Here is a 17,952-nt window from a genome sequence, read left to right as displayed (position 1 = left end):
CCCATCCTTGCAAGGCTGTTCCACATTCCACAGTCCACTCTGGATTTCTTGGGAAGCTGGAATTCATACATGTTCCCTGTGGAAATAAAAACTGGGTATCAAGGTAATGCCTCTCTCCTTCTAGACATGGGAAGGGGAAGCTGTGCTCCTCTAGACATTGTTGGATCTCAGTTCTTATCATATCTGGCTGTTATGCTTGCTAGTGTTGATGGGACTTGGAGTCCAACAGCATCTGGAGGACCACGATTTTCCCTTCCTTGCTCTAGAGTCTAGCACTACTTGATCTCTCTCAGTTAAGCTGCCTGTTAGCCTCGCTACTGCACGGTATATCCTATTGACTGTGTATTGTATACATTAATGAGCCTGCGTCTGAATGCATCTCACAATGCATTCCACTGATGTATGGGTTTGTGATGCACTTTAACAGGAGCTGGAGAAAGAGCGAACAGATCTGATGGAAGACGTGACTGCTAACAAAAGAAAGATGAAAGAATTGGAAGATAACTTGCTGTATCGACTGACAAGCACACAAGGCTCTCTGGTGGAAGATGAGAGTCTCATAATTGTACTTAGCAACACAAAGAAGACGGCAGAGGAGGTAACACAGAAATTGCAAATTTCTGCCGAGACTGAAGTACAGATTAATTCAGCCCGAGAAGAATATAGACCTGGTGAGTTGAATGCCCCCTAGTGATGGTGACCCAAATATCTTAAGCCGGTGATCAAAATTGTGACTAGATCTGGGAGAAGACAGTATTAGAGTATGAAAACATGAAGGAAATGGGACTATATAGCTAACACACAGATGCACTGGTCTTTGAAAATAGTGTCTATAACCGATGGAATACTGGCAGGAATATAGTTTCAGATAACTATGTTTTCTTAGTCCAGCTTCACTGATCAATTAATGTCATTGCTGCATCCTTCCACCTCCATCAGTACATTTTATCTTTTAGTGGAGCTTTCTCTTAAAAAATTGTCTTCTGTGCTGTTTTTCTGCCCTCTGCTTCAAACAGATTTGCTTTGATCCAGTGTTCTTCATCCTTGGGTCCTCAGATGTTGTTGGACTTCAACTTGCATCACCCTAGTCAGCTTAGTCAATGGCCAAGAATGATGGGGGTTGTAGTCCAACAATGTCTGGGGACCCAAGGTTGAAGAACAGTGTTTTAATCTCTATATATGTACCCTTAACAGAGGGTTTCAGCCCTCAGGCTAAATTTGGCCACACTGGATGTCATATGTCATGTTAAGTGTGGAGCAGGTACAGATGTGACTGGATTGACTGTGTGACCTAATTCCGCTTGGGGAAGTCAGTCAGGTAGCTGATCCCTGCAGAAAGCAGATTTGAACTTGTTGCATATCAGCTGATGGGCAGTGAGTTCAAGCCTGCTGGACTGGGTGTGCAACCCAGTTCTCCAAGGGAAACTCAATCACTCAGCCAATCCTTGCATAAAGCAGGGCTGAAGTACAATGCATAGAGCTGGCAAAGCCCTTTATGTTGTGTTTCCCAAGTGCCTGGCATGGGGGTATTTTCAATTTAACATTACAGAATGCGAAAAATCCATGCTGTAATAGTATACAGCTACTCTCGTGGCTGTATAATAAAAGCAAATAAAACAGTTACATTTATAAAAGCAAGTGGAAGAAGGAAAACTGTTCCAATCAGAACAGAACAGTATAGATTCAGCAAAACAGTACTGTGTTCATGCTGAATCTTTAATGCTCTTTGTTGAGAAGCTACTGGAGGGAGAGCTGTATTAATGATGGATGCACCTGATCCAGTTCACTCTAGAAATAATATGTAGAAACTAGATTATTTTGCTGAATGTTCACTGGAGAGTCAGAAAATAATCTACTCTTTAAATTGATTATTGAATGGATCATGGCCCTACTCTCTGTTGTATAGTGATGCTATTTCCAGTTGCCAGAGTCCAAGTTCCTACTGCAGAGATGCTTTGGAGTCCTTCCTCCACCACTCCGTTTTCTCAAACTCACTGGGGGTAAGGAGGGGACAGTGGAAAAGGCTCCTGAGATTTGCCACAGGCTGTAATGGATTCCATAGTGGTCTGATCAGAAATAGAACCAGGAATGTAGACTTCAAAATTCCAGTGACTGATCTCTCACAGTTCTGGGGTTCATGCCATCACTTTGATGCATTACTTTTCTGTGGCTTCCTGAATTAGTGTATTGGTGGAATTTCACCTATGGAACAACAAAGCAGCAATCTAGAACTCACACTGCAGTTTTTTAAATAGGTAGATGCATGGATTGCTTCAAAACATGAAGGAAGGAAGGAAGGAAGGAAGGAAGGAAATAAATGCCTGGGCCTTTTCTATTTAAATAGGCAGTGTAGTTTATTGCTGAAAATAACTTTCTATCTATTAATCATGAAAAAGGTGTTATTAATTGTCCATTTGAGGACTAGCAACTACAGTTTCAATAGGATGTTTTTGTTCTGCATCCTGTGTTGATCATATCCAACCTTCTTTTCTTCAGTTGCAACAAGAGGCAGCATTCTCTATTTCCTGATAACCGAGATGAGTATGGTTAATGTCATGTATCAAACTTCACTTCGACAGTTCTTGGGCCTGTTTGATCTTTCCCTTGCCAGGTAACTATGATTAACTGAGGTATTTCACATTCTGAGGATTGGCGTATGGTCAGATGGGCAGTTTTCAAAGAGTTGAAAGAGTGAAGCCAGCATGGTTTCGAATGTTGCTTCATTTCCTTTGTGTCACTGTTTGCACTTGTCAAGCATGTTCAGCATGTTTTTGAAGTATTACGAAAACTTGCCAAATCTGTTTGACCAGAAATGACAGTGGAACAGGAAAAAAGAGCATTAACAATGATCCACGATAGCTCTGTACCACTTCTAACTATTTTCTCTAGGGTAGTTGATTTCTCTGGGTGAATATTTTCCTCAATGTTCCTTTTTGCCATTGAAGGAGCAACTTAATCTAATGTTTTCATTATACTATAGTAGTACATAGCACAATCCCTTCATTATTGATTTTTAGACAGTTTCTCCTTTTAAGTAAATTTCTGATTACCTCTGCTAAGCTTTCTCACTCTACTCCAGTGTTTGTCTTCCAACTGTCGGGGGCTTGAGAAGATAACAACTAGCAAAATGAAAAGAAGCAAAAATGCTGTTCAGAATATAAAAATCCCCTTAGACTGTGTACTGACATAGTAAACATAAACCAGCATTTAAAGGCTTGGCTTTCGTTATTCAAAGGGACAAAAACACTTCAGAGAAAGTTGAGTTATTAGACATCTGTAGAGATTGGGAGATGCTAGTTAGCCAGCAATTTGTCCTTTAAAAACTTTAAAATACGTTTGTTTTAACATGTTTGTTTTTCCTTGAAACATAGGTGATATTCTGTTTAGTCTATTATGTATTTTATTATTTTTCTTGTACTTAATTTTATATGCAATGTTTATATTACGTTGATGCTAAAGAGGATGCATTGTTCAGTTAACTGTATTTTATTGATTGTTTTTTGTAGTTGTTTTAAGATGTTTTGACTTGTACACCGCTTAGAGTTTTATTTAAATATAAGTGGTATATAAATGGACTAAATAAATAAATAAATAAAAACTGCTTGTCCTCCTTCTAAATATGTATGTGATCAGCAGGCAGGAATAATAGGCTTTGCCTTCAGATGCACAGCATTCTGTGTCCTGGATTTGTTGCCTTCCCTTGGGAGTACTTTTTGAGGTTTGCATTTCCAGCTAAGCCGGAAGGACCCAATGGGTCCAATGGTAGAGGCAGATGTTTCAACCCACCCTAAAGCAGAGAACCTGTGCTTAGCTCTACAGTTCCAACTTGGTACCAATTGAAAATGTGATCAGGCCAGATCTGTAAGATCTCAGATTATAACCCCCTTTATACAATTAGTCTCTGTATTGCTTAGGGCTTTGTATGTGTTCCCAGAATGCTTAGGAGAGTGCATGTCTAGATTTTTCTGCATGCCCCAAAGGTACTAGCGGCACATAGGAAGCTACCTTAACCTGAGTCAGACCATTGGTCCATGTAGCCCAGCATTCTACACTCTTAGTGGCAGTGGCTCTCTAAAACCTCAAATTCTTTAACTGGAGAAGTTGGGGATTGAACATACAACCATGGATGGATTCCTCCTTTCCAGTGTTGTTTGACACTGGGCCAGAGATGGGGAACCTTTTCAGTCCAAGGGCCACATTTCCTTCTGGGCGTCCTTCAGGGGGCCAAATGCCAGTGCTGGGAAGGGGGCGAGGTGAAAGTGGGCACAACAATTAATGTAACTTTTACCTTTGTATAGTAGGCTCCATTGAGGCAAGCAAGAAGAGTTACCAAAGTTCAAGGACATATTTCTAGTCAGGCAAAAACACTCAAGGAAGGTTCAGAGCAGGGCTGGGAGGAGGACGCATGGCTTGGGGAGAGTCCTGGGGGTCAGATAGAGAGGCCTGGGGCCCTGAGCTTGAGGCACTCCAGCCCTGCATTAGGCTGTCCTAGTCTGTAACATAAAATATAGAATAATATAAAAAACCTAGCATGCACTCAAATTTTATGCATAGTGGATTTGTGTTATTAGTGAGACCCCTGTCTCCAGAAGCTCCTTATCTGTCCCAGGTTTTACAAAGACAATGCCTGTCTGGTATGCTCTAATTTGGATTCTTGCACTGAGCACAGGGTTGGAGTCGGATCGCCTCATAGGCCCTCTCCAACACTACTATTCTATGATTCTGTTAATAGGAATTCAGACAGGACAGGTAGGGCTAAAGATCAAAAGAGACCACTATATGAAGCCAAAATACTGTGCCCTTCAATCTCTTGAAAAAAGGAGCTTTGCTGCCCGCGGTTCAAATAGTTCTGGCACAATAAGAGCTCTGTTGGATCATGTTGACTGAACAGCATTTAGTGTCATGTTGATTTGGTCATTATGACTCTGCTTGCTTTTGCTCTGGCTCAGTATTATGAAGTGCAGGTTTGAAGATGTTTTCTTCTTTTTCAGAAAAAAATAAGCTTTCTAAAACCTCTCCCTCCCATCCCTTCCAGCACAGCAAAGGCAGTAGATTACTCTTTCGTTCTCCCATTTCCCCATTTTCTTTTGAATAGGTCTGTCAAGAGCCCAATTACAAGCAAGAGAATAGCAAATATCATTGAGCTTATGACCTATGAAGTGTATAAGTATGCTGCACGAGGGCTTTATGAGGAGCACAAGTTCCTGTTTACATTACTGCTTACTTTGAAGATTGACTTACAGCGAGGCAAAGTCAAGCATGAGGAGTTCCTAACACTTATTAAAGGTCAGCACGACTACATAAAATGCACTTATTTGCTTAGTATTTTACCCCATGCAGACATTCAAATTCTATGTGCAATAGGACTAGAATGGGCAGGCTGTTCCCCTGCAGAGGCTGTTGACTCCAGCTCCCATCAAACTCAGTCTGCATGAGGAATGGATGATGTCAGTTGTAGTCCAGCAACATCTGGAGGGCGGCAGGCCCCCATTATTTCAACGGGGGATCTGGAGGATGCTAGCTTGGCCCACCCCATATATGCCCCCTTCATCTGTTGATAGCGCATGGGGCTTCATGTTTGCAGAGCAGTCTGCACATATATGCAAGCACTGTCTGCATAAGCTGTACACCTTAGAATAATAGAGCTGGAAGGGGCCTCTAAAGGCCATAGAGTCCAACCTTGATTTTTTGGTGTACACCAACACCCCCATTACAAATAGAATTTTAATAGCCAACTTCTTTTAAGCAGCTCTTTTCAACCAATTTTGTTTAACATTTCTCTCCAGGTGGTGCTTCTTTGGATCTGAAAGCTTGTCCACCTAAACCAGCTAAATGGATCCTGGATATGACTTGGCTGAACTTGGTGGAGCTCAGTAAACTGAGACAGTTTTCAGATGTTCTTGACCAAGTAGGTGACTGATTAAGCATAATCGATTCTATAGACACTTCAGTACCACATTTTTTTACATTCTGAAGCAATTGCTGATGTGAACTTAAAAAAGTAAAGTCAAAGCCTGCCTCAAAATGTATTGTTCTTTGACTGACAGGTGTAGGGTAAAGCTGTTGGACAGCCTAGATCTACATGCTGAACAGATGTTTAAGAAGCAAAGTTTCTGTTTCTGGTGGACCATTTTCTAAGGAAGGGAGTTCCGCAATTGTGGAGCCATCACTGAAAATACCTTGTTGCTAATAGACACATATCTCATCTCTGATGTTACCACCATAAAAAGGCCCATTTCCCAATCCCAAGGCACAGGGACAAATATATGGGAGAATACATTCCTTTAAATATCCCAGGCCCAGGCTGTAAAGATATTTAAAGGTTAAATTAACTCCTTGAATTTAGCTCTGCAATCAATAAGAAACCAGTGAAGCTCATGCAATGTTGACGTAATATGCTCATGAGGCTTGTCTAGAACAAGAGCCATACCACCACATTTTGGACCACGTGAAGTTTCTTACCTGTCTTTAGGAACAGTAATGCATAAACATGAATTCCAGTGGTCAAGGTGGGAGGTGATAATAGCATGGACCTTTTTTCAGAAAGGGACAAAGCTGGTCCACCATTAACCTGTTGGCAAGACTCTTTAGACTCAACCTTTGGTATGTATGGAATAATCATCTCCTCTAATTATGCTTAATAGATCTTACGAACAGAAAAACAGTGGAAAATCTGGTTTGATAAGGAGAAACCAGAAGAAGAACTCGTTCCCAGTGGCTATGACCAAGTTCTGGACTGCTTCAAACGCCTTCTCCTCATAAGGTCTTGGTGTCCTGATAGAACTATAGCTCAGGTAGGCAAATATGTTTGGCAAGAATGTGAATAAAATGTCACCAGATGTTGGATCAAAATGGATAAAATGTGAATTATGAAATCTTTTAATAGCAGAATGTGCAGTATGTGCTCTATAGGCTCTCCCCCAAACCCTCTTTCATCAACTTGCTTTGCCATGCAATATATTCAAGAGATGTGTCAAGGCAGAGTCAATCAAATGAGGTATATTGGGTCACTTTTCAGGTATAACAGTTTGAAGTACCAGCTTTATTTATGGAAAGCAGTAAGTGTTGCATCACTGTAATCCATATGGGCTCATGTCGTTAAAAACCTGTAATGAAGTGACTGAATTTATTCTTCCTATATTCACAAGGCTCTGACCCCAGCTTGGATTTCCTAATATTTATTTCTAGTCTCAGAGTTTGGATGAAGGAAAAATGGGGACAAAACACCCAGGGAGAGGAGTTATGGAGGAGAAAAGTTAAGCACCTCTCGCACCTGCTGATTCTCCCCTAAAAATGCCCTCTCTTGCATTTATATTTTCAGGAAACATGAGGATGGGAACCTGTGTTTCTCAACATAATATACAGCACTAACCACTGTTAGATGTCTCACAAGAACTGAATACTTGGTATGAAAATAAAAATAAAATCTGGTACACATCTCTTTTTGATTTTCACCAGGCTAGAAAGTACATTACAGATACCATGGGGGAAAAATACGCAGAAGGGGTCATCTTAGATTTGGAGAAGACTTGGGAGGAATCTGATCCATGCACACCTCTCATCTGCTTCCTTTCCATGGGTTCTGATCCTACCGATTCCATCATAGCTCTGGGGAAAAGACTGAAGATTGAGACACGTTATGTTTCCATGGGCCAAGGACAGGAGGTCCATGCACGCAAACTTTTGCAGCAAACTATGGCACATGTAAGACAGATTCTCAATTCTCTTTTAGTGCAGGTCAATCTTTGAATTTTTCAAGACATTATCAGTCATCAACATGGGTTAGACTAGGAATGAACATAGCATAATTGGCTGCTGATCTATGCAGAAGTAGTTCCTACATTTTTTTTCGAGAAGTCCTAAATAGAATTATTTGTAATCATTACCATACCCAGGCCAGAGCTATGGTAATGAGGATCTTGTGGCTTCTGCCAAAAGCAACAACTTCACACCTTCTTCTCCTGGTAACATCTAGTAAACTTGAGACACAATTCTGTGCAAGGTTACTCAGGAGCCAGTCCCACTGTGTTCACTGGGGCTTACTTCCTAGATGGAATGGTAGCCTACAACTTGTAGCATGAAGTTATGTTGTGAGTTTCCTTATCCTCATGACAGCTTAGGAAGCGTGGCAAGGAAGTGACAAATAGACATTACAGGAGAGAGCAGGGGAAATGGTGTGGGGCTGCTGCCTTCACTTTCCTGCTCTCTGTAATGTGAGGGCGGGAAACCTTTTTCAGCCCAAGGGCCACATTCCCTTCTTGGCTATCTTTTGGCGGGCTGCATGCCAGTGGTGGGCAGGGTCAGAGGCAAAAGTGGACACTTCAACGAATGTACATTTTATCATTGTACAGTAGACTAGCTTCTATACATACTCACACACCCCTCTCTATCCTCCATCCAGGCAAGCATGAGGCATTGCCAGTGTTCAAGGACACATTCCAGCCAGTCAAAAACACCTGAGGAGGGTGGCAAACAGGGCCGGTGAGGGGCATGGCCTGGAGACAGGAGGTGTGACTGGGGAAGGGGGATGATGTGGTGAGAGCCCTGAGGATCGAGTAGAGATGCTTGGAGAGCTACGTTTGCCCCCAAAGCCTAAAGTTTCCTGTGCATGCTGTAATGCCAAGTTTCAGCCTTGGGCTAGATCTATATGTCTGATTTACCATCACCGGTGATACTGGAATAACCAGCTGGAGGAGAAGAGATGTATTTCAATAGTGTTACGAAACAGTGAGACTATAAAATTGGGTGTTTGTACTATTGTGTGCTGTGGCATACATTTGTGGTATGTGTATGTTAGGCCAATTAGTGAGCTGTTTGTTCATCTATAAGTCTTTTGTTCAAATGTTCAAACCATCATGTGGACTCTTTTCTGGAAAAATACACTGTTTGATTAGAGGTACTAGATTTATTTGGGGGATGAAGAATCAGAATTGGGCTGAATTACTCTTCCGCAAAATACCCCTAGTACCCCTAATCAAATAGTGTATTCCTTCCAGAAGAGAATCTACATTATGAAGGTTTGAACATTCACCCAGATTGGGGAGAAGGAAGTTTGAGGCTAATCCTGGTTAGGCCCATTCTAGATCCATACAAGGTTGGCAAGAAAGAAAATGATACACATTGGCACAGAAAATATTATGACAACATAGCAAGGATATGAACTATAACATCATCAGCAAATAACAATAGTGTAAATCGTTTGGATTGTATTGACTTCCAAAATGAAGATCAAATCTAGCCAAGTGTTTTCTGTAATTTCCTTACCTTAGGGTGGATGGGTGCTTCTGCAGAACTGTCACCTGGGTCTTGATTTTATGGACGAGTTGATGGACACTATTGCTGAAATGGAAAATGTTCACGAGGCCTTCCGCTTATGGATGACTACAGAGGTTCACAAGCATTTTCCCATCACTCTCCTACAGATGTCTATTAAATTCACCTATGAGCCTCCTCAAGGACTCAAAGCTGGCCTGAAGAGAACCTATGGAGGTGAGTGATTTGCCCTCCTCTCCACCTTTTAATGGGACATAATTATGCCTAAGTCTCTCTGGTATGCCTCCCCCCCTCCATGGCTTTTAAGAGTTATTGGTTCTTACCTGGCATTTTACTCTGCATATATTTAAACGTTTAGGCTATCCTAATGGCTCTTGGCACTTCTAGAAATACTTTAGATGGCTTGGCAATAAAATTGTAATTTATTTTTTCCTTGAAGTTGATCCCTAACCTAAGTATCCAAATGACAAAACAATCAGTACATGCATGTTTCACAACAAATGACATTTTTTACTTTATTTGTCTGAACAAATTTTGTAGATGTCTGCCAGCATGATATTACAAATTTTCACTGCTAATTATTTCTTTATAAAAGTTATCTTTATATGCATGTTAGGTTAAGTTTACAGAATTAGGACTGCTATTTTTCCATGTCCCTTCTGCTCCAAACTTAAATGGAGATAAGAAAATATCATTTTATCGTAACAGTCAGGCTGAGATAGGAAAAATACTCAAGAAAACAAAATACAAGTACCTTGCTATAATATGGAGTTCTCCTAGTTTATCTCCACAATGCTGTGTAAATTATCACCAATCTGCTACTGTGAAAGGTGTGCCTGTTTAACATACACGTAAGCTCTAATTATCACTGAACATAATTTTTGCACCAAACTGCCATTCAGCTTCCACAATACACTGTTCTCCTTTATATACTGCCAACTAACATTTCATTTCATGCATCTGAGTCCATGAAAGCTTATTCCATAATAAATGTGTAGGTCTTTAAGGTGCACATGACTCTTTGTTGATTTTTGCTGCAATATGCCTACTCCTCTGGTTTTTGATGGTATCGATAAATGTCTTTGTAACAGGTGTGAGTCAGGATCTCTTGGATGTCAGCAATATGGTACAGTGGAAGCCAATGCTATATGGTGTAGCCTTCCTACACTCCACAGTCCAGGAAAGAAGAAAATTTGGTCCTCTAGGATGGAACATTCCTTATGAGTTCAATCAAGCTGATTTCAATGCCACAGTTCAGTTTGTTCAGAACCATTTAGATGATATGGACATCAAAAAGGTATTTGACACCACTTTTCTGAAAATAAAATGTGTTGCAGCTTAGGCTGCAATTCAGTACATGTGTACTCAGAAGTAAGCTCCATTGGGTTCAGTGGGACCTACTCCCAGGTAAGTGTGTATTTGATTGCAGCCTTAGACAATATATGTAACAGAGCGGGTGATCAAATTGTTGTTTCAGCAAAAGTTGCCTTCCTTGTAAATCTGCATATAGGTCAACCTTTTAAGTTCGTGGTGGGAAACATCTGGCAAGCCACACCCACCTACCTTCCCTCTGCTGGATGTCATATGACACCACCAGGCATGGAGAAGTTCAAGCTGCAAAGGAAGAATCAGGAGAGTGTGTGCTCCCAGTTCTTTCCTTGCAGCCAACATTCAGTGCTTTTTGAATTTGGTGTCTTTTTCTGTTACCCTTAAAATGTAAGTTAAAGGCCAATCAAGGTTGATGGGTGGAGGTGAAGGTGGGAGATGGGAGGCTTCAGCTCTTTCTCCACCACCGTACTCCATGCTATTCCCCAGCTTTTTTGATGGAGATCAAATTACATAGGGTGGAGAAGGAAGCTGTGGGGATGTTGAGGCATAGGGGAACAGACTGGGCAAAGGATTTCAGTCCACAATGACTCCAGTTTGACTCTCAGAATTCTTGAAATTCTCAAAATCAGCTTTTATATCTAGTGAGGTGTATAGACACACCTTAATGAACCGCTGCATGAAGTTATGAAGAAACCCTTTTGTGGTTTCTGCTTTGTTTCAGGGTGTGTCTTGGAATACTGTTCGTTACATGATTGGGGAGATCCAGTATGGCGGAAGAGTTACAGATGACTATGACAAAAGGCTGCTCAACACATTTGCTAAAGTGTGGTTCAGTGAAAACATGTTCAGCCAAGACTTCTCTTTCTACAAAGGCTACAGCATACCCATGTGTACTGCAGTGGATCAGTATCTTCAGTATATACAGGTTTGTATAATTAGCAACATATCAAAAAGAAAATCTAAGAGAGGCTGTGTTGGAGTTGGCCAATGAAAAACTTCCCTTCTTCATGAGATCACCTCACTGGTATGCTTGTTCTTTAATTAAGCTTCCTGTAGGCAAATTATATTTCCTAAAGGTTGGAAATCTGTGGACATACATGAGGGCCTCTTGGATATAAAGGATTGGATGCCAAAATGTGGGGGTGGGTGGAATTTGTTTCTGGTGGGCAAATATAAAGCTGTGCTGCACTGGTAGTCTCCCATTACTTCCCTTCATCTTCCTCAGCTTCAGAGAGCAGGTGTAGTGTAGTGGCTAAGGGACTGAGCCAAGAATCAGGAAGTCACCAATTCAAATTTCATCTCTGTCATGTTTCCATAATGTAGCCTTAGGCAAGCTACTCTCTTAGCCTCAGTCCCCCACCCTTCTGCAATAAGGGGGCAGGGAAAATAGGAAAATAAAACTGACATACCTTGCAGGGTTCTGGTAAGTATTACAAAGAGGTAATGCATGTGTAGTGCTTTGAACACAAAGGTGCTGTGCAAATGTTGAATATTCCTATTCTCCTGTGCGATGCAACAGTTTCTTCCAAGTGTTTATGGAAGACATTATCAGGTTACTTTCTACATTCTGTTGGGACCCTACCACATGAGAAGCTTATTGGAATGTTCATGTGTTGCTATAATATTAGTGGGCACTATATATATATTATACATAGTATTACCATGATCTTTAAACTGCACCTATTTGAATTATTCTTCTGTACCCCAATATGCTATTTCCCCAGCTTTCCCTAAAACATTTTAAATGCAAAGGCCTCTATCAATAATATATGAATGTTGTGAGGTTTTATTGATTCTTGTTGCTTTATTTGTTTTTCTGTCTGAAGTTGCCTTTCCTATTCTGTTTGAAAGCAAAAAAGGGAATTTCTGCTAATGTTGAAAACCTGTTCTTATTAATCAACCTTTGTAAAGTTTACGCTTCTTAATCTTCTGGGCTCCTTCTTTATGTTTACCTGTGTAGGGTTTGCCTGCTTATGACACTCCGGAAGTGTTTGGGCTGCATCCCAATGCAGACATTACTTACCAGAGCAAACTTGCCAAAGATGTGCTGGACACCATCCTCAGCATCCAACCAAAAGACAGCTCCAGTGGAGGAGGCGAGACCAGAGAGGCTATGGTTGCTAGGCTGGCTGATGACATGCTGGAGAAGCTTCCTGCAGACTATGTACCATATGAGGTGAGTACATGAAATCCTCATGACTGACGAAATTGGCTGTTTGATTTCTCTTCAAACTTGTCCAATTGAAACAAAGCCTCTCTCTCTCTGGTTTAAAAAATACTGTAATCCAGGTGCTGGGGAATGAATTGTAGTTGCAAAATGGCTTGGCTTCAAAAGAGGGATAAAAATCTGATTCATGTGCCCAATCTGAAGCGCTGTCCTGTTAGCCCCTCCCTGCTCCCCTCTCTATAGAAATGTATATACTGTAAGTTAGGATGCTAGCTGTTTATGCAGCCTGATAGTTTGCGGTTCTTTATGCCCATGTATTCTCTGCTCTCATGTCAGGTAAAGGAAAGGCTGCAGCAAATGGGGCCATTCCAGCCTATGAACATCTTCCTGCGACAGGAGATCGATAGAATGCAAAGGATTATTGCTCTGGTGCGAAACACTCTGACCGATCTTAAACTTGCCATCGATGGAACCATCATCATGAGCGAGAACCTCAGAGATGCTTTAGATTGTATGTACGATGCAAGGATTCCTGAACGCTGGAGGAAGGTTGGTTCTGTTTCCTTCACTGAGGAAAACAGTGTTAGATCATCAGTATTCTGGACTACATAGTCTGTATTCTATCAACACATGTTTCAAAACACACACACTTCTGAAATGTAATTCTGATATTCTTGTAACTGAAGGCTATTCATTTTGCATCTCATGCCACTTCGGTAACATCTGAAGTTCCTAGATGACATGAAAGAGATGTATGATGTGGTAATTATTACCCCACAGCATTCCCGCCTAATCAGTTCAGTGTCTGTAGAGTCTGTAACAGGGAGAGGGAACCTGCAGCCCTCCAGATGTTGCTGGACTGCAGCTCCCGTCAACCCTGACAATTGGCCAGGCTGGCTGGGGCTGATGGAGTCCAACAACATCTGCAGAGTCGCAAGTTCCCCACCCTGAATCTACAGGGATTTTGTTTTTTAAAAAGGCACTTATCACATGAACAGCACAATCTTTTAAATATGCTTGGGCCTAGTTCTGGTGGAGGTGGTAAGCCTTCTTCTGGGCTGTACCCAGCAGCAGACAGCATGTTCACCTGATCCCTCTCTGGCTGAGTCGCTGCAGCATATCACAATGGAGAGGGGGAGGAGCTCAGTGGCAGTGACGCTGGCGTGGTGCAAAATGCACTGGAAGGAGCACAGGATTGTCTCCACTGATGCATTTGCAGCATGCCAACCTTGCTGCACCTCTTCGCCTCTCTGCCTTGTTTTGCTGCAGTGACTCAGCAGATGGAGATGAGGTGCAGCCCCACCATGCTGTCCGCTGCTGCATGAGTACCACTTTAGACTACAGGTGAGGTCTCACATGACTGAATGTTCCTCTGTACACAGAGAAGGATTCAAGCCTAGCCTTGTTTCCTAGCTTCTTGTTTTCTGTGTACAGAAGCAAGGAGCATTCCATAATGTGAGCCTCTTCCCCCCTGCCCCCGTCTTTATGCTCTTGATGCTGTGGTCTGCAGAGTCGTGTTATAAAAGAAATGGACTACAACTCTCATTACCCCTTATACTGGCTATACAGGCTGATGAAAGTTGTAATCCAATGGCATCTGGAGTTTCACAGGTTCCTTATCTCTCTGTTAGAGGATTAGTGAGAACTAGGCCTTGGAATCTAAATTATGTGCTCACCTTTTGGGACATGGCTGTATATGTACAGAACTGTGACCTTTCCATCATCAAAACATTCCTCTCTCTAGGCATCTTGGGCATCCGGCACTCTTGGATTTTGGTTCACTGAACTTCTTGAAAGAAACCGGCAGTTTCACTGTTGGATTTTTGAAGGGCGACCAACTTGTTTTTGGATGACAGGATTTTTCAATCCTCAAGGATTTTTAACTGCAATGAGACAGGTTAAAAACTTTTAAAATATATATTTTTGCATGTATGTTTCATTTTTGTTCACCTGTGTTTCCTACCATCTGTTATGAATAATACACAATATAATTTCTGCACATGCAAAAAGTTGATTTTGCCTCCTTAAAGCACACTGCTTCCCCCAAAGAATCCAGGGAACTGTAGTTTACCCCTCACAGAGCTACAATTCTCAGCACCCTTAACAAACTGCAGTTCCCAGGATATTTGGGGGGCAGCCATGCACTTTAAATCTATGGTGTGGATGTAGCTCTTGAGGCAGTGCAGCTCCTGCATGATTCAGACCTTACTTTGACTCCCACAATATGTTTTTTAAAATTTATTTATACCCCGACTTTTGGCCAAAGGCCCTCAAGGCGGCTTACAAAGAAAAATAAACACAAGTATAAAAATACATCAATAAAAGCAATACAATTTACAAAAATTAAACTAAATAACAAATAACATTATTAAGAAAAACAAATGTCCAAGAAAAATTTTGAACAAGTGAATTTAAAATGGATCACTCTCTGTCTTTGCCAGCACTCAATATTCCATGCTTAGAGTCTCTCTCAGACACAGTTTACTCTGTTCCAGTCCCAGTAGACTGTTGGGATTCGATCCCATTTTTGAGACTTCCGTTTCTAAGCCAAACTCAGTCATCGGATGCAAGCTGAAAGGAGGCAGCTATTGACCTGCTTCCTAGCTATGAGCAGGAAGTAGAATATTCCTGTCTTGTGAATTCTGATGATAGCATCCCATATACATCATCAAGCAGTTTGGTAGCAGCAGGAGACACTGAATTCAGTAATTCAAGCAATATCTGTGACAGTGGGAAAGGACAGTCAAATGGTTGCAGTGATAGAGAAGCAGAAAGCAGTATTCAAGCCTGGCAGTATTATTTTATAATCTTAGAAGGTTGAAGAATCTTAGAAGGGGGTGTGGTTCTGAGGGGATGTGGTTGTGGCTGTCATGAGGGGACCCTGTACTTCTGAATTTGCCACTACACTGCTATTCAGGTACCTAATGTCAGAGGTAGAAGATGGCAGGAAACTTGCTTCTGACTGCAGGGGATGTCCAAGTGGCTTCTCGTTCCTCTTACTGCTCAGAAGGCAGGAAAGATGCGATCAGCATTTTGTTTTCTTTATGGAGCCTCTCTGTCTGCTGATCCTCAGTTTTGTTTCCTGTCTTTGCTTGGAGCAGTATCTGCCTCCCTCTCTTCACTGCTTTCCAGCTACCCACCTGTTTTTCCTCCATCTCAGGTGTGTATACCTTTGTCTTCTTTTTCTTCTGTCTCTCCTGGGGGCTCTTCTCCACCCTTTCTTGTCCTGAAAAATGGTCAGAAAAAATTGTTGTTCTCTCCTGTTCTTAATCCTCCCCCTCCTGTCCATGGCTTGGGCAGGGAAAGGCAAACAATCTAAAGCCTTCTCTTCTGTGAGGCACAATTGGCTATCACCGATTCTGCCATCCTCCTTCTGCCATACCTCTGGTGTTTTTGTCTCTGGGGTGGCAATGGCCCATTCGGACCTGGAATGCTTAAAGGATGGCCTGGCTATCTTGCCCATAGATAGGATCAGACCAATTTAGCCACTTCCTCCACCCATTTCTCTTGCAGGTTTGGAAGGTTCTAATTCGATTTCTTTCTCTTTACCCTTACATTTCGGAGACAGAAGACTTTTATCAAACTCTTATGAGAATAGAAGCCTCCGTCTGCCTGTAGAAGCCACCAGCTCTGCCAAGCTCTACAACAGAGATTGGGAACTTGTGGTCTTTAAATGTTGCTGGACTAACACTCCCACCATCCATAAACATTAGCCATGCTGGCTGGAGCTGATGGGAGATGGAATCGAACAACAGCTGGAGGGGCACAGTTTCCCTACCCCTCCTTTAGAGATTGCTTGAGCCTGTGATTTCTGCAGGGATATGGGGGCTTCTGATTACATTATGATTAATTAAAAGGCTATTTTCTGAATCTGAATTAATTCTTGATCCTCCCAGGAAATACTCAGTTTAGCCCATTCTTTATTGCTGTGTTCTGCTAAAGGGCATCACATGCTTTCTGGATCAGGCTTGACATGCCTGGTTGCTGGTTTGCAGGGCAATGGAACTGATAATCAGGTGTCAGTGTCCCTCTGAGACTGTCAAGTTTTCCTCAGCATGTAAGACAGATAGAAATGTAATAAAATGTCTGAGTATCTGTAAGGAATGTGGGGAAATTGATTTATTAGAAGATGAACACCTTGGTAAGCCTCAGGAAAAAAGAGGGATTGCACTTGGCCTTATTGATAGTTTATTCTGAAGTTATGTAATGACTTTGCCTGTTTGCCTGTTGAAATGCATGTTCCCAGCCTTCACCTACTGCTAACTTTTGCTTTGAACAGGAAATTACTCGAGCAAACAAAGGATGGGCACTTGACAGTGTAGTTCTGTGCAATGAGGTCACCAAGTGGATGAAGGATGACATCATGGCTCCTCCCTCTGAAGGTGTCTATGTATATGGCCTCTATCTAGAAGGAGCAGGATGGGACAAAAGGAACATGAAACTAATAGAATCAAAACCTAAGGTGCTTTTTGAACTGATGCCTGTGATAAGGATATATGCAGAAAACAACAGTAAGTATTAAGTTGATATTGATACATTGGAATATTGTGATCTTTTAAGTAGTTACCTGCAACGTTTGTGGCAATGTCTGTCCATTGTCTTATTTCAGTCAGATTTCACAACATGATCAAGTTGTCTTGTCAATCAAATGAAAATGGATTCTGACATTAGCCCCCAAGGACAGTTTAGATGCTGTCATTCTTGAATGAAGGCCACTGAAAAGCTGTATCTGTAGTGATGACCTACTAAGAAGCAGTAATGTAAAATGGTCCTTGCTGCATATGGCATCACCCACTGGCATGCAAACTCTATCCACCAGTATCTGTTCCTGGCATCAGTAATGCCAGTAGGCATGCTTTTATGGCCATGGTCACACAGGAACTAGTAACGTGCTAAGAAGGGTGAGAGAATGGGGAATAACACAACACATTGCTCAGGCTTAAACCTGTCTTGGAACTATTTATAATAAGCCAAGATTGGAACTGCAGGAATCCAGAAGAACCCTCTGCAGGATTCTGTGAATTATTACTATTATTTATTATTATTATTTATTTAATTTGTATCCCGCCCTTCCTCCCAGCAGGAGCCCAGAGCGGCAAAGAAAGCACTAAAAACAAACATCATAAAAACAGATCTTAAAATACATTAAAACAAAACAGGGTTAAAAACGTTTTTAAAAAATA

General features: G+C 41.6%; 1 protein-coding gene across 6 annotated transcripts in view; it reads left to right on the top strand.

Moving 5' to 3' along the window:
• DNAH5 (dynein axonemal heavy chain 5) overlaps positions 1-17,952 on the top strand; it is a 196,844-nt gene that overhangs the window by 164,113 nt on the left and 14,779 nt on the right. For 5 of the 6 annotated variants that reach the window (XM_061589366.1, XM_061589341.1, XM_061589331.1 and 2 more), the window contains 13 exons: positions 428-671; positions 2,497-2,611; positions 5,096-5,286; positions 5,787-5,908; positions 6,645-6,794; positions 7,459-7,704; positions 9,270-9,489; positions 10,365-10,570; positions 11,324-11,527; positions 12,563-12,778; positions 13,106-13,318; positions 14,514-14,666; positions 17,049-17,280. In XM_061589366.1, coding sequence (XP_061445350.1) covers positions 428-671; positions 2,497-2,611; positions 5,096-5,286; positions 5,787-5,908; positions 6,645-6,794; positions 7,459-7,704; positions 9,270-9,489; positions 10,365-10,570; positions 11,324-11,527; positions 12,563-12,778; positions 13,106-13,318; positions 14,514-14,666; positions 17,049-17,280 — 2,512 coding nt within the window. Of the gene's footprint in view, positions 1-427; positions 672-2,496; positions 2,612-3,079; positions 3,209-5,095; positions 5,287-5,786; positions 5,909-6,644; positions 6,795-7,458; positions 7,705-9,269; positions 9,490-10,364; positions 10,571-11,323; positions 11,528-12,562; positions 12,779-13,105; positions 13,319-14,513; positions 14,667-17,048; positions 17,281-17,952 lie in introns of those variants that run through there. The other variant, XM_061589351.1, reaches the window with a different exon arrangement.

The sequence above is a fragment of the Rhineura floridana genome, chromosome 1 (genome assembly GCF_030035675.1).
Source record: "Rhineura floridana isolate rRhiFlo1 chromosome 1, rRhiFlo1.hap2, whole genome shotgun sequence".
Lineage (NCBI taxonomy): Eukaryota > Metazoa > Chordata > Lepidosauria > Squamata > Rhineuridae > Rhineura > Rhineura floridana.
The sequence above is the reverse complement of the archived record's forward strand: the minus strand, read 5'-3'. Positions and strand labels throughout refer to the sequence as shown.